The 15,511-nt window shown below is 52.9% G+C and overlaps 1 protein-coding gene across 6 annotated transcripts; it reads left to right on the top strand.

The window, feature by feature from the left end:
• Positions 1-14,181, top strand: CRYBB2 (crystallin beta B2). 6 transcript variants are annotated; one of them, XM_079943082.1, is made up of 7 exons: positions 1-358; positions 2,486-2,587; positions 4,348-4,427; positions 7,389-7,507; positions 10,845-10,977; positions 12,140-12,282; positions 13,949-14,181. In XM_079943082.1, the coding sequence occupies exons 2-7, from the start codon at positions 2,536-2,538 to the stop codon at positions 14,115-14,117; spliced, it is 696 nt and encodes a 231-aa protein (XP_079799208.1). In that variant the 5' UTR covers positions 1-358; positions 2,486-2,535; the 3' UTR covers positions 14,118-14,181. The 6 variants fall into 6 exon arrangements, with proteins under 6 accessions (XP_079799208.1, XP_079799207.1, XP_079799204.1 ...); XM_079943081.1 differs by having other exon boundaries at positions 2,261-2,587; XM_079943078.1 differs by having other exon boundaries at positions 2,226-2,587.
• Positions 14,182-15,511: the final 1,330 nt, after the last annotated feature.

The raw sequence follows: 15,511 nt of genomic DNA, 5'->3' as shown, positions 1-15,511 counted from the left end.
TGCAGCCCAGGGATGGGCTGATAAAAATGCCGTACACTCGCTTTTCCACCTGCCTTGCTACCCCACCACTGCGGGGCTATGACGGGACCACTTGAACGATTGAGAGGGGAGCTCGCTCTCAACACGTGGACCAGGAGGCTGACTCGAGCCCTGAGAAATATCCCTGAGCGTCCCCGGACCATCGTCCCGGCGCCTACGCCGTGTTAACCTAGAGGCAACTAGTCCACACTAGCTCTGCTGTTGACACCGAGGGACCAAAGGACCGTTGCCAAGCACCTGTCAGGACAGCATCTCACTTTTGGCCTTGCCGCAGGGTCTACCCCCGGGGAACAGTTATAAAGTGGCCTGGGACTGGCAGGTAAGTCCAGGTGGTTTGTGTCTGCCGCTTCGTGGGGAACAGCATTAGAAAGGGGCTTACAGATTTCCTGTCTTCTCCCCGACCCCGCCTAAGGCCGCTACGGTAATTACCCTGGGCCCCTCCTGGAGAAAGGCGCCATTATATTAACCCGGTGGCCTGTTGTTTAACCGCCTCTTCAGTATTCAGCGCCGGCTGTGGGGATCGAGGGTGGACGGGGGGTGTGGCCTGCAGGCAGGTGGGTTGTCTCAGTGCCGTGACTGTTTGTATTTTGCTCGATGGTCGTGATAGTCCCCGTCTTGCGCCTGTTGAAGCTTACGTTTCGACCCTAGTCTGAGTGGAGGGAATCTGTTCTCAGACTGGGCGGCAGTGGTGGCCTCACTGCGAGATGAGTCTGAGTGCCGTTGTGGTCCTCCGCTGGACTTACGTGAAAAGCTGACCCGACAAGCACCTGGCTTCCTTGTGATGCTCCTTAGCTGCTGGTGTCTAGATGGCATTTGTGGTGTTTGGTTGCAGTGCGCCCCGGCCTGACCCCAGGGATATCGGGGAAGTGGGGTGGACCCGGATTGCAAGGGTCCTGTGGGGTCTGTAGGGGTGGCGTGTATGGTCAGGCCCCTCAAGATGGATGTTCTCTTGCTCTGTGTCCGTCCCCTGTTCGACCAGCCCCTGCTTCACTCACATGACCACCCAACCCTCTTCATTAGTCCCTGGTTATTGAGGAGCCCAGCTGACGTCATTTCCCCCTATAAAGGGCAGCCTCCTTCTTCCCTGAGTAGCTGGAGAATTCGGCCATGTCTGGTCAGCCATTGGCCGCACATGGTGAGGTGTTGCTCCAGAAGCGTTTATGTCCAATATCCTCTGTCCAATAAACCACTGATGTCTCTGTCGCTGTCTCTGGGCTCTTTCTTTGGTCTCAAGCCTGGGAAACTACAAGGCTCACAGGCTTGCGGGTGCAGCCCAACAGGTGGTGAACCAGGCAGACAATGGCCCTTCCCTCGAGATGCTTATCTTGTATTTGGAATGACAGCAGATAAATGAGTAACATGATGTCAGGTGGTGAGAAGTGCTACAGAGAGACACAGCGTGCCCAGGGGGCTGGGGTGCGTGTGTGTGTGTGTGTGTGTGTGTGTGTGTGTGTGTGTGTGTGGTGTGTGTGTGTGTGGTGTGTGTGTGTGTGTGTGTGTGTGTGTGTGTGTGTGTTGGGGGCATGGAAGGCGGGGGCAAGCAAGTCCCCTCACTCAAACCCAGTTTCCAAACCCCTGTGCTGTCCCCTCTCTGCTGCCTGACCTTGGATTCAGTCAGGACACAGGCTGTCTACAGGGAGGATGTGCAAACTGGAGGAATGCCAGTTAAGGCCAAATGCCCATGAGGCAGCGATGAGGCCGGCAGGAGGGATGTGAGAGGTTTCTCCACACCATGGGGCCCAAGGATCCTAAGGGCATCCCCCTGAGGAACAGTGAGTGCTGGGACAGTCAGAGGCCTTCAGGATGAAGATTCCTCTCCTCAGCCCTGCAAGATCAGGCCTCTTCCCACCTTGGCCGCCCAGCCCAGGCCCTGCCCCACCACAGCCCACCCTGTAGCTGCATTAACCTGTTTGCGGGTCTTCTTACCGCGACATTGCCTTGTACCTGGTCCCCTTCTCTTTGGAACCCTCCTCCCAACCCGTTTTCCCAGGCGAATGTCTCCTCATCCCTGAGGACTTGGACTCTTCCCAGGAGCCTTCCTGGGTGGTCCCCTCCCTGGCACTACCCCTTAGAGCAGCGCTTGGCACCGAGCGCATGCCTGATCAATATTTGTGGAATGCGTGGGTGGATGGAGGGATGCTGGACCCTGCCAAACCACCTTCCTGTCCTTGTTTTTTTTTCACCAGAGCCGCTGAGATTTGCCTCTGTCTGCCTCCCCCAGGGCTCAACTGACCACATCAGTGAACCCAGCATGCCCCTGGTCCTGGCAGCTGGACGGCTGATGCATGCAAAGCGGGCATCTCCTTGCTCAACCGCCTGACCACCCTGGCGCAGCCGAATCTGAAAGCTGATGACATTATTGTGCAGAGACACAATGTCTGTGGGCATTTGCTGACCTGGGCTTTGGTGCGGGCTTAATCCAGCATTCTCGCCCCGCTTTCCACAGGGACGCAGCGGTCACCCGCCTTGGCACCGGCACTGCTGGGGAAGGTATAAATGCCACCTCCCGCCGGCCGGCTCCACGGGCACTCTTGGGCTGGTGTCACTGGTAAGAATGCCTCTATTGCTTGTCTTGCCTTTTTCTCTCCTCCTCCTCCCTGATGGAAAGTGTGGGAGACCTGGGTTCAAATCCAGAGGCTATCACTTTCTGACAGGGTGACTTGGGGCAAAGACCTCAAGGTGCTGAGCCTCGGTTTTCCTTTCTGTTAAATGGGAAGGGGGTCATAAGACCTCCTTGGCTGTGGGGCTCAGAGATGCATAGGTGAGTGGCCTAGCACGGTGCCTGGCACAGTGTGTATTTTGGTGATGCTCTTCATTAGTATTAAACAGTCCATCAGCATCCTCGTTTTGCCGGTGGAGGAGAATATAGTTGAGGGTTTGCAGGTGGAAGGAGTGAAACCACGGAAGGTTCAGCTTCATTTCTAGGGCCGTGAGTCAGCTCTCTCCATATCCACAAACGCTCCCGGGCACCGGCTCTGTGTCCCGCCTTGGGACAGCTAGGAAGCAGCCCCCCTCTCGGGGAGCTCCCAGCAACAGGTGACTCCAAAGGCACTAAAACTGGGTGGAAAGGACCCTAATAATGCCATAATTGGTGCCGTGTAGTGAGCACGAGTGGGTTCCGGGACGGCTGCCAAGTGCTTGAGCTTTTCTGTGTTCTATGATTGGATCATCACAACCTGTTCATAGCTATGACCAGGCACCATCCTGTCCCCATTTTACAGAACAGGAAATTGAGGCACAGAGGGGATGACCTTCCCAGGGCCTTGATGCTGGTACGCAGCGGAGGAAGCGCCTGAGTTGAACCACCTGAGCTTAATCTTTAGTCTGAGGATGGTGCTGGGGCTGTAATGTGGCATCTTGGGCACAGTGACAGACCCAGAGGGCTGGTTTCTTAGGGGAGAAGGGCAGGTTTGGCTCCCAACCTGCTTTAGTTGAATGTCCTCTTTTGGGGGAACATCCTGGCCTGGCCTCTGGTGTGGAAGGAGCTTCTGGAAGCCGGATGTTATCTCTGGAGAAGGAGACAGGTTTCCCCTCTACACTGGGAAAACACAGGCTCTGTTCTCTGCCCATCCTGTGGGAAGGGAGAAGAAACTGACACACTCCCAGGTTTTCTGACGTTCTTGGCTGCTAAGAAATTCTCCCCGCTGCTGACCACAGTGCCTGAACTTCCGTAATACTCACGTCGTTGCTTTCTTGTGGCAGGAGTTCCATCACAGCCTTGTGTACTATTTGGGTGGTGGAGGGGAGGATATGGCCAATGGTGGAAAGGAGCATTCTGGGTACTGGATGTGGGGGGGGGGCAGGAGTCAAGGAGGAAGTTGGGGATGAGCGGCGGGGGCCCAGGGGACTTCGTGAGATGGCAGATTGGGAGCTAAAACCCGGCCAGGCACAGCCAGTGCGTGGGGTTTGTCTGCCCACATTATTTTCTTTGAATCAAGAAATTTCTGCGTAATATCAATCGATGCATAAGAAATTTATGCATAATAGCATCAATTATCTGGGGCCAAATGGGTCCCCACTCACACTCTAGTGTCTCACTTTATTTTTTAGTAGAACTCATTTCTCTGTCCCCCCTCGGAGCCGGCCTGGACACAAAGAAGCGAAGCTAAGGATGGACGTTCAGGCAGCCGCTGGCCGTCCGCACTGCCCTAGGACAACCTGAAATCAGGGAGACAGAAAACAGGACGTGGGGCTGGAGTGATGTGGCCCCGGGACACGCTGCCGCCACCACCCTGTCCCCCCCAGTGAGGGAACCGAGGGCCCAGAGAGAGGTCCTCACTGCTGCTTCCCCCATGCCTTGCCTTCCAGGTCATTCCTGCACCGGACCGCCCACCATGGCCTCAGACCACCAGACCCCAGCGGGCAAACCTCAGCCCCTCAACCCCAAGGTGGGTACCATGTGGGAGGAAGGGGTGGCAAGCACGGTGCCTCTCCCAGGCTGGGTTTCCCTGCTGTAAAGTGGGGTTGGTGCCTTCCTTTCTGGGGCTCCCCCTCTCTGGGCCACAGTCTCCCCAGCTTGCACACTGGAGGGGATGCTGATTCAGAAGGCCCCTCCCCAGCCCACGACTAGCATCCTTCTGGCTTTGGAGACTTAATTTTCTCTGCCATACCCTTTACCCCATTGCCCAGGGTGGGTCCCCAAAGCTGGGGCAGACCCTCGGTCCAGTCTGAGAGGGGGCTTGTGAATGGGGGGTGGGGTGGGAATCCTGACTCCACACCTGCTGTGTGACCTTGGCCAGTCACTTGACCTCTCTGAGCCTCAGGTCCCTCCTTCAAAAAATGGGGAGCGTTGGACTCATGGCATAAGGTAATTGTGAAGAGGCAAAGAAAACAGGCTCAGGGCTTCCCTGGTGGCGCAGTGGTTGGGAGTCCGCCTGCCGATGCAGGAGACACGGGTTCGTGCCCCGGTCCGGGAAGATCCCACATGCTGCGGAGCGGCTGGGCCCGAGAGCCATGGCCGCTGAGCCTGCGTGTCCGGAGCCTGTGCTCCGCAACTGGAGAGGCCACAACAGTGAGAGGCCTGCGTACCGCAAAAAAAAACCCAAAAACAAAATCAAAGAAAACAGGCTCAGCCTAATGCTTGTCCACCTAACGCCAGCCTTCTTTGTTTTTTCCTCCTAAGGGCAGTGGGATCTTATCCCAATGTCAGGGGCTTGTCACACTGAATCTGCCCTCAAACTTCTACCAGCAACAGTCCACCAGGCTGCCCTCCTGTTTCCCTCTGCCTCGGAGGCCCCAGGCATAGATTCTGTCCTGGAACTGCCTTTTTGTCTGATTTGGGCCCCCACCCCAGCTCACCCCAATTCTGTCCCTTAAGAGGCTTACTTTCTAGAAGAAAGACAATAAATAAACTACTATATAACTTCAAGGAGTGAAAAGTGTTAGGAAGAAACAAGAGTGGGTTCTTTAGGGTCAGGGTGGACGAGGAACGTGTTAGCTAAGGTGGTCAGGGAGGACTTCTCTGAGGAGGTGACATTGAACAGAGCCCCCAGTCAAGTGAGGAAGTAGTGAAAGTTGGGGAATGGGGGGTAGGGGAGAGCATTCTCGGCAAAGGGCACAGTGAGTGCAAAGGCCCGGGGGTTGGAGTGAGATGGGTAAGTTTGAGCAGCAAGAAGCCCAGGGCGACGTGGCTTGGAGCAGCGCTGTCCAACCGATTTCAGATGGGAGCCACTTACGGACTTTAACGCTTCCTAGTAGCCATGTTAACGAAGTAAAAAGAAACGGGAAATTAATTTTCATATATTTTATTAAGCCCAGTATATCCTAATGTACAGTCAGTAGAAAAATTATTAGAGAACTATTTTACATTCTTTTTTTCGTACTGGATCTTCAACATCTGATGTGTATTTGATACCCATAGCACATTTTAATTCAGGTTAGTTGCCCACGTTCAGTAGACATCTAGCAGTTGCTGAATTGGACGGTGCAGGTTGAAAGGATTAGGTAATACGTAAATGTTTAGCGTCCATTTGTTGATACATACAACAACAGTAATAATACTGAGCTCCTGGGCTCTGAGGCCTTGCAAACGCATGGGGAGTCTGCCCTGCCTTGCCCTCCTTGCCCCTGTAAGCCCTTGTCTCCCGGGCCAGTGTCATAATCCACTAGCCCCCGACTGCCAGGTTCTTGATTCTTCTCAATAAGCCTGCAGAATAGGCATGATGCCCCATTTTACAGATGGGGCAGCTGAGGCTCAGAGCCATCGGGTGGCCTCCTCGGGTTGCACGGCTGGATGCAGCAGAGGCGACGTAGGAGCCCAGTTCTCCTCCTGACCCATCTGTGGTCTCGTCAGTGATCGTACAGGCTGAACTGAGCCCATGGAATTTGACTGTGAACTTGCTGGGCCTCCCTCCCCTGGCTTTGTCTGGCTAATCCCCGGCCTGGGAGAGAGGGGCGTGTTTACCCAGCCGGTGCTGGCCGCCTGGATTGGGCAGCTGCCCCTCCTGGAGGCCCCCTTCCCTGAACCCTGCCCCCCTTCATCCAGAGGCAGTCCCCTGGGGCAAGTGTGGCTGGCAAACGTCTGCCCCCAGGTTCTGTCTGGAATCCTGACAGGAGGCAGCTGCCCCCCTCCCCCACCTCTTAGCACTTGGCTGTGAGGCCGGGGCAGCCCTGTCAGTTTTGCTGATCTTCCCTTTTCCTGATGGGGATCCTGCCGGCCCTTCCCTGGGCTGCTGAGAGGCAGGTGAGGCAAGGGGAGTGAAGTCATCTGAAGAAGTATCCAGAGGGGGAGGACAGCCTGCAAAACCTGTGGGGGCTTAAGAAAAGGGCACGGGTATGCATAGTCTTATGGGTGAAACGGGGGTGGAGGGTGGATACGGCAGCACTGGTCCAGCTCTCATGGGGGCAGGAGAAGCGTAAGCAGCATGGTCTAGCATCTTGCTACCCCTACTCTGGTCCACAGACCAGTGGTACCAAAATGCTGCTCTACAGGAAACAGCATCAGACGAGCTTGGGCTCTGATTTCAGCTCTGCCACTTACCCACTTGGGATCCTTAGCATGTCCCTTAATATAATTGTGCCTCCCACACCCAGAGCAAATATGGTGTGCTAGCCATTACGCTCCTCTGAATCCTTCCAACAACCCCGTGATGTAGGTTCTGTCTTTATTTCCCATTTTACAAATGGGGAAACCGAGGCTCAGACAGGTGAAATACTGGCTCAAGGTCTCACAGCTGGTAACTGGAGCCAAGACTGTCAGACTTTATATTTGGTTCATGATTCCCGAGTGTGGAACCCTTCAGCATCCTCCAAGGCTCTCTGAGTCCCCTCCCTACGCCCTCCCACCCCTGCTGCCCTGTTCTCCCTCCTCCCCATCGGGACGGGGGTCTGACTCTCTCCTCCTGTTGCAGATCATCATCTTTGAGCAGGAAAACTTCCAGGGCCACTCACATGAGCTCAATGGGCCCTGCCCCAACCTGAAGGAGACCGGCGTGGAGAAGGCAGGCTCTGTCCTGGTGCAGGCTGGACCGTAAGTACCTGGGGGGTCTCACTTGGTCAGGGGTTGCCAGGGTGAGGCAATCAGGCTCTAGAGCGAGCTGGAGGGATCCGCTCTCACTGAGCTCCTAGACTGTGCAATCAGGGGACCAGGATTTGGGGTCTTGGCAGCCTGTGGAGAGAGCTTGTGGTCTGAGGTCAGATAGAGCTGGGTTTCAAATCCTGGTTCCACCACTTCTGTGCTGTGTGATGTTGGACCAGGAACCTCTCTCTCTGAGCCTCGGTTTTCTCCTCTGTAGGATGAGGTTAACCATGTCCTCTTGGGGATGATGGGATGGAGCTCATGTGAAAAGCCTGACACCAAGGTCATCCACTTCCTTGAGGCAGGGAGACAGACACAGTGACTCCCGTGGACCTTTTTAGAGCTGCCAATCTCTGGCTCTGGGAGTGTGCTCGCTCTCCTGGGAGGTTTAAAGCTGGATACCCCACCTCTGCAACCACCACTCCCTTCCCAGGACCTGGGGATACTTGGTTTTCGCAGATATGCTGACACATTTGGGGGCCAGCAGGCTTGGGACCCCTGGCCCAAGAGAGAAGGGGAGGTGACTGGTCAGGTCTGACTCTGCCACGCTCAGGTGACATAGTTGAGCACGGCCTGCAGGGGCCTCTCCTTGTGGTTCCCTGACTGTTCCTTCTCTCCAAGAGCCTCCGGAATCAGGGGTGGCCACCAGTGACCCCCAACAATAGGTCAGTGAGTCTAGTGTGGGTCCTGGATGACCCGCACCACACCTCAAGGTTCACTGGGAATTCTGCAGTGTGTGATGACCCTAATTGAATCAGAGTCTCCTGGTGTGGAGAGCACAGCCAAAGGAATGGCCCTGCCCGCCCCACTTAGCTGATGCGCTCAGAGCATCAGTGTTCCTGAGAGCATGCCTTTCTGGACGGCTGAAGTTTTGTCAACTGAAGCACCACATCTGATTTTTCAGTTGTCTTTTTTTTTTAGTATTTGGATGGAAGAATTTCTCAAATAGACCTTACATTCCTCCTCTGCTTTCTTTTAAAAAATATAACTTTGATATTTTTATTAATTATTGTTTATTGTTTAAAATTAAGGAGCAATGGTTTAGTGCAAAAAAACCATACGACTCTAATCTTACCACTCAGAGTAACCATTAAGATTTTCATATAAACTTATATTTTTCTCTGTATATATCTCATCAAATATATATTAGATATATACTTAATCAAAAGTCAGATCATGCTTCACGTACTGTTTTATAACTCATTTTGAAAACTTTTATCTCAAATTCTTTCCATGTCATTAAGTAGCATTTTATGTCAATGCTTTTCAAAGAGTTTTTTGGAGGTAAATCTGTATCAGAATCATAGAAGGTGGGGAGGCTTTGAAGTGCGGATTCTTTTTTTTTTTAAAATGCTTGGCTTTTTTTGTTTGTTTATTTATTTATTTTTGGTGTGTTGGGTCTTCGTTTCTGTGCGAGGGCTTTCTCTAGTTGTGGCAAGCGGGGGCCACTCTTCATCGCGGTGCGCGGGCCTCTCACTATCGCGGCCTCTCTTGTTGGGGAGCACAGGCTCCAGACGCGCAGGCTCAGTAGTTGTGGCTCACGGGCCCAGCCGCTCCGTGGCATGTGGGATCTTCCCAGACCAGGGCTCGAACCCGTGTCCCTTGCATTAGCAAGCAGATTCTCAACCACTGCGCCACCAGGGAAGCCCCCGAAGTGCAGATTCTTGGGTCCCAGCCCTGACCCAGTGAATCAAACTCTTGGGCCTGGAGCCCAGGAATCTACATTTCACAAACCCACCACCTTGTGATATTTCTGCCCGGTTAAGTTTGAGAACCCCTCTCCTACTGCATTGTTTTTCATACCTTTGTAACATTTCATTACGGGATACGACATAATTTACTCAACCAGGCCCTGCCCGTTGGATGCGTAAGTTGTTTTGATTATTTGATATTATAAACAACACCGTGATGAACATCGTTACCCGTGTATCTGTGAGCTCTTTGACAACTGTTTTCGAAGGACACGTTGTCTAAAGCTGAATTGCCACATCAAGAGGGCATCCTCTGCTAAAAGCAGCAAGAAACACCATCTCTCCTTCCGTTAAGGACTTAGATGACTGTTCCAAAGAGTTGTCCCTGTGCCAGGCTGAACTGTCTGCCTCTGCGATGAACGCCCCAGAATGCCAGGCATCATGAAGTCGGTCCCACCTTTTTCTTATTGTCCCCTTTCCTCTATTAGCCATGCCCCACCGGCAGGTAATCCTTCCCTTTAAGGATTTTCTCTTCTACTGTGGATCTAAGACTGTTAGAGTTTTGTGTAGCGTAGGAGTCCAGAGACCACCATCAAGAACCAAAGAGATGGGCTTCCCTGGTGGCGCAGTGGTTGAGTCCGCCTGCCGATGCAGGGGACACAGGTTTGTGCCCCAGTCCGGGAGGATCCCACATGCTGCGGAGCGGCTGGGCCCGTGAGCCATGGCCCTGAGCCTGCGAGACCACAACAGTGAGAGGCCTGCGTACCGCAAAAAAAAAAAAAAAAAAAAAGAACCAAAGAGGAAAGAGACCCAGAGAGAAGGGGTTGGTATGAACAAGGTACGTGAGCTTTAGATACAGGGATGTTCTGCAGTCCGTTCTCGGTGGTAAAAGCTGATTGGGCACATTTCTTCCCAACTCCATGTTCACTGATACCACACTGAGAGCTTTGACACTGGCCACGGTGGGAGTATTTACACCATGGAAATTAGCAAACGCTACAAACAGGATTTGTTTTGTTTTTCAGAGCTGGCTTTTAATTTACCAGCATAATTTAATTTACCATTTACCAGCATACCATTGGCCTTGGGACATGGGTTCTATACATCTGTGTTTGTTGCTAGGCCATCTTTTAGGCTTCCTCCTTATTTCTTGGTTACGTTCCAGATGATTGAAGTCAGCACCGTGCTGGGTTCTGGATAACTGAGGTGATGCTGCTCTTGGATTTGCTGTGCTTGGATTTAAATGAGGTTGCTACTCTTTTTTTTTTTTTTTTTTTTTTTTTTGCGGTATGTGGGCCTTTCACTGCTGTGGCCTCTCCCGCTGCGGAGCACAGGCTCCGGACGCGCAGGCTCAGTGGCCATGGCTCATGGGCCCAGCCGCTCCGCTGCATGTGGGATCTTCCCGGACCGGGGCACGAACCCGTGTCCCCTGCATCGGCAGGCGGACTCTCAACCACTGCGCCTCCAGGAAAGCCCTGCTGCTCATTTTGATGAACTGGGCAACTGTGAGCTCTGGGGCCCAAACGAGTAGCCAGGGCCCCACAGAGGAAGCCTGGAGTGAGCCTGACTTGCCGTCTCTCTCTCTGTCTCCACTGCAGCTGGGTGGGCTACGAGCAAGCCAACTGCAAAGGGGAGCAGTTTGTGTTTGAGAAGGGCGAGTACCCCCGCTGGGACTCATGGACCAGCAGCCGGAGGACAGACTCCCTCAGCTCCCTGAGGCCCATCAAAGTGGTAAGCCCCTGACCCTCATCTTCTTCCTCTCTTTGCCCGCCTGGAGCCAGCGGTCTGGGGACCAGGAAGGAGCCTTTACCTCTGGCATCGTGCCCCTTCTGACTGGCGGGAGACTTCCTGGCTGTGTGACCTCGCATAAGTCACTTCACTTCCCTGAGCCTCAGTTTCCTCACCTGTAAGATGGGGATATTAGTATCTACTGTCCTGAGACACCAGCAGGCTTAGCCTGAGAACTGCCGCATCGTATGACTTCAGGGGCTTCCTTCAAGATGCTCCAGGGGCGCTGTTCACATTCTATTCTATGCGGATGGTGCTGTCCAGGGCTGTGTGATTTCTGTCACAAAGCAATCGTTCCATAAATGATTGCCACCATAAATATTCAAAGAAATTCTGGGTTTCGGGCTGGAGGAGAAGGCAGTTTAGCTCTTGTTCACGACTCATGCCAGTGTAACCTTTCAGAGCTTCTCTGATCCTGATTACTAGCGTGTGAACTCTCTGGAGGGCAGAGGGCCCAGCGATGCTCAGTTATACTCCCAAACCTCCCCAGCCCAGTCTAGTTCTCCCCAGAGCTAGATGGAAAATCGGAGAACGTTGGACTTGGCGTTCCACAGACCTGGGTTCCTCTGCTGGCTCTGGCACTTCCGGCTGTGTGACCTTGACCAAGTCACTTTACCTCTGTAAGCCTCAGTTTTCTTATCCACCAAACAGCCTAAGAGTAGTCTAAAGGATGAAAGGAGATGACTAAGAAGAATGTCACAGGAACAGGAGGATGGGAAGATATGTGGAGATGAAGGAAAGCCAAGATATTTCAAGTGTCTGCTGGAGGCACGATAAGCCCATGTGTGTGTGTGTGTGTGTGTGTGTGTGTGTGTGTGTGTATCATGGCTGCCATTTAGTTTTTAAAAGGGGAGTTGAGGCGTTGGGGGGGAAAATGCCATTTCAGAATCAAATAGTCCCCAAAGTGTAGAATCTGGAGTGTCTGTTATGTGAAAATAGCCCAGTAGGATCTTAATGAACAAACCCTGTTGGATGCCGTTGCCATAGACACTCACGTGGTGGGGGTCTTGGGCCAGAGGGCTGCAGGTGGAGCCTGCTGGTCCCAACTCCAGGGCACCCTGGGCGCTCTCACCCACACTCGCTTTCCCCCACTCCCTGTCCACAGGACAGCCAGGAACATAAGATCATCCTCTATGAGAACCCCAACTTCACAGGGAAGAAGATGGAGGTGATAGACGATGATGTGCCCAGCTTCCACGCCCACGGCTACCAGGAGAAGGTGTCTTCTGTGCGGGTGCAGAGTGGCACGTGAGTGCACAGCCAGCCCTGGCTCGCCCCGCCCCAGGAGTCCAGACCCTGGGCTGCTAAGTCCTGCTCTGTCCGGAACTCTGGGGATCTTAGACATTCCTGATCTCAGTCTTCTCATTGGAAAATGGGCGTTGAAATCATCAGCCTACACGTGGCTTTCAGCCCCTGAAGTTCCATCCTGATCTGCCTTTTGGGCAACACCCTACCTCTGGAGAAGAGAAACCTTGGCCTTAACCTCAGCCCCAGAGAGCAAGACAGTAAATGGTGGGGGGGGGGCAGGGTAAGGCAGAGGTGGGGAGGGTGTAGGGGGGAGCAGAAGCTGGGAATGAGTTGAGTGGTCTTACAGAGCTGGGAGAGGCAGGAAGTCCAGCCAGTGCTGGCCTTTGACTGCATGAGTTCCTGAGGTTGGAAATAGGAGGGATCCTTCTCCACCAAGTTAAACTTCGGCACATAAACCTCAACCATCAGCATTGGGGAATTTCTCAGTGTGAAAAGTTTGGTTTCCACGGGGAGTCTGACGATGGGCTTTGGGCAGTGGTGTGCTGGGGACGGCTTGTACCAGCTTGCAAAAGCTGACTGTTAACTTTTCAGAATTTACGCGAGCTGGTTATTTCATCATTGGCAACTTGAAATGAGCCATCATGAAGTATTTACACCTCAGAAATTGGAGAATGTTACAAATCAAGACTTTGCCCCCCCCCCCCGCCAAGAGAGCTAGTTTACCAACACATGCTGGCTTTCTGGGGCTTGTCAAACTCTTAGAGCGTGCAAGGTTCTGTATTCATGTTCCCCTCCATTTACTCGTTTATTCATTCATTGATTCAATTTGTCGAGTGACGTCATATGCCAGGCACCGTGTTAAGTCATCAGTAAGTCAAGGTGGGTTAAACAGACCTGGCCTCTGCCTGTGTGGCTAGCGGTCTGGTTGCGGACAACTGTTAATAGTTTAGGAATCCACACGAATCTGGCCTCCTTCCCCGAGGAAGGCACTCTTGAGCTGAGATCTCAAGAAAGTAGGTATTATAGAGGTAAAGAGAAGGAAGGACATCCCAGACGGTGAGAACAGCACATGCAAAGGTCCTGTGGTGGGAGGAGCCTGGTGAGACTGATGGGCTCTACAAGGGACGGAGTGGCTGTGCTGCAGAGATATAGGGGCCCAAGTCTGAGAAGCAGAGCTAGAGGTGTCCACAGGGGCTGGATGGGCAGGTCCATGTGGGCCAGGACTGTGATGCTTTCTGGGGAGAAGACTGTAATGGTCATCAGGTACTCAGAGTGAGTGACCCCTAAATGGTGATGGCTTCAAAGGGTGGAGGGATCATGGAGGGCTCCTGGGACCTAGCCTGCTGTCCTTTGGCCTTGCCAGGGGTTGGGTTAAGAGGCCTGTCTTCTTCTAAGCTTAAGTGAGCTTGAGATCACCCCTTCCTCTGAACCCAGTGTCAGGCCTTCAGTTAAAAGTTGCTTCTGGAGATAGTGAGCTCCCCATCAAGGGAAGGAAGATAGCAGAGGCTGGTCCCAGGAAGGGTGGGGGTGTACCTGCTCAACACCCAGTTAGTGTGAAATGATTGGGAGGCCCCACCCTTCCTAGTGGCTAAACAATTCCCTCCCTCTGTCTCCATCTGCATCTCCTGTCTCCCCACGTCCCCTCTTCCCACGTCTGGCCCTGCAGGTGGGTCGGCTACCAGTACCCCGGCTACCGCGGGCTGCAGTACCTGCTGGAGAAGGGTGATTACAAGGACAGCGGCGACTTCGGGGCCCCCCAGCCCCAGGTGCAGTCCGTGCGCCGCATCCGTGACATGCAGTGGCACCAGCGAGGCACCTTCCACCCCTCCAACTAGTGCCCCCCATTTCCTCCTTCCCAGGGGCCTGGCCAGCTGCCCAGGATCCCACCAGACATCCTGGCGAGTGAATAAAGTGTGACTTGCAACTTGTCCGCAGCAGTGTCTTTTATCCCCCGTGGGAGCCGGGGTGCTGCGTGCACTTATCCCCGTGGGAGCCGGGGTGCTGCGTGTAGTGTGTGCACGCGTGCGTGCACTTGTATGAAAGACAGAGACACAGAAAGACGAGAGAACCAGAAAGTGACTGGGTGAGGGGTGGGCAACCTCTTCGAGAATTTTCAGCTCTGCAGCTGCTGAGCTGTGTGACCTTGGGCACATTGTCCGACCTCTCTGAGCCTCCACCTGACTTACAACCCTCTTGACCCCATGAGCGGCTGGCTTGGCTGACCGCTCAGTCCTTCTTGTGTGGTTGCTGAGCAGTCGCTCGAGGGCACGTGATGGATGTTCCAGCCCTTAAAAATGTATCCACTGCCTGCCATTCCCACAGAATTGCCTTATCACCTTGAACCTGGGAGTTTTCTTAGATCTGCCCAGCAGAGCCCCAAACCCTGCCATCCCCACTCCATCCCAGAGAGAGGTCACGATGACCTGTTTGTAGGTTTGTGTGTTCCTTTGTTCACAACTTGATTGGGGTTGTCACTTAGCATAGCACCTGGGGGCTGGGTTCCTGCATCCGACTGGCCTGGATCCTAATGGCTGTTCTGGAGGCTTGGCCAGTGATGGGGCCTCAGAACCTTAATGCTTCCACTTGGAAAAATAGGGAAAAAATAGTGCCTCCTTAACAGGGTTACAGCAAGGACAACATGAGATAGCCCAGGTGTTCTCTATATAAATGTTAATCACTGGTTGGTTTTCTGTAGTGCAAATATCCCCTCCCAGAGAGCAGCTTCTTTTTACTTTGTCTTTGGTATCTTTTGATGCAGTGGTTTTAAATTTTGATGTGGTCTAACATCAGTCTGTTCCTTTATGGTTTGTATCTGCCATGTCTTCTTTAAGAGATTTCTTTCTCACCCCACTTCTCACAAATACGTTCTCCAGATTTTTTTTGCCTAAAAGTTTTAAAGTTTTGCATTTCCCACTTAAATTCTCAGTCCTCCTGGAGTTGATTTTTCTGTATAGTGTGTGCCAGGGACCTAATTTCTTTTTTCTCTTTTTTTCCACTTTGAACCACCGTTGTCCCGGGGTAATTTATTGAGAAATCCATTTCCGCCACTGTGGTGCAAAGTTGCCTCTGTGTCCCATAGTAGATTGACACATATGTGTGGGGTCTGTTTATGGGCTCTTTTTTTTTTTTCTGTTCCTTTATTCTATCTGTGTATCTCTGTACTCTTACCCTATTATGTTAATAGCCATTGCTGTGTAATAAATCTTGCAGTGCCCTAAATCATTCTTCT

Source organism: Stenella coeruleoalba, assembly GCF_951394435.1.
Source record: "Stenella coeruleoalba genome assembly, chromosome: 14".
Lineage (NCBI taxonomy): Eukaryota > Metazoa > Chordata > Mammalia > Artiodactyla > Delphinidae > Stenella > Stenella coeruleoalba.
This window is presented reverse-complemented; position numbering and strand designations above follow the sequence as displayed.

Excerpts from the sequence above, each read along its gene's own strand:
- CRYBB2 (XM_079943082.1), top strand. The coding sequence starts at position 2,536 with ATGCCACCTCCCGCCGGCCGGCTCCACGGGCACTCTTGGGCTGGTGTC. Across the intron at positions 10,978-12,139 it reads CCCTGAGGCCCATCAAAGTG|GACAGCCAGGAACATAAGAT; the intron begins GTAAGCCCCTGA and ends CCCTGTCCACAG. Across the intron at positions 12,283-13,948 it reads GTGCGGGTGCAGAGTGGCAC|GTGGGTCGGCTACCAGTACC; the intron begins GTGAGTGCACAG and ends CTGGCCCTGCAG.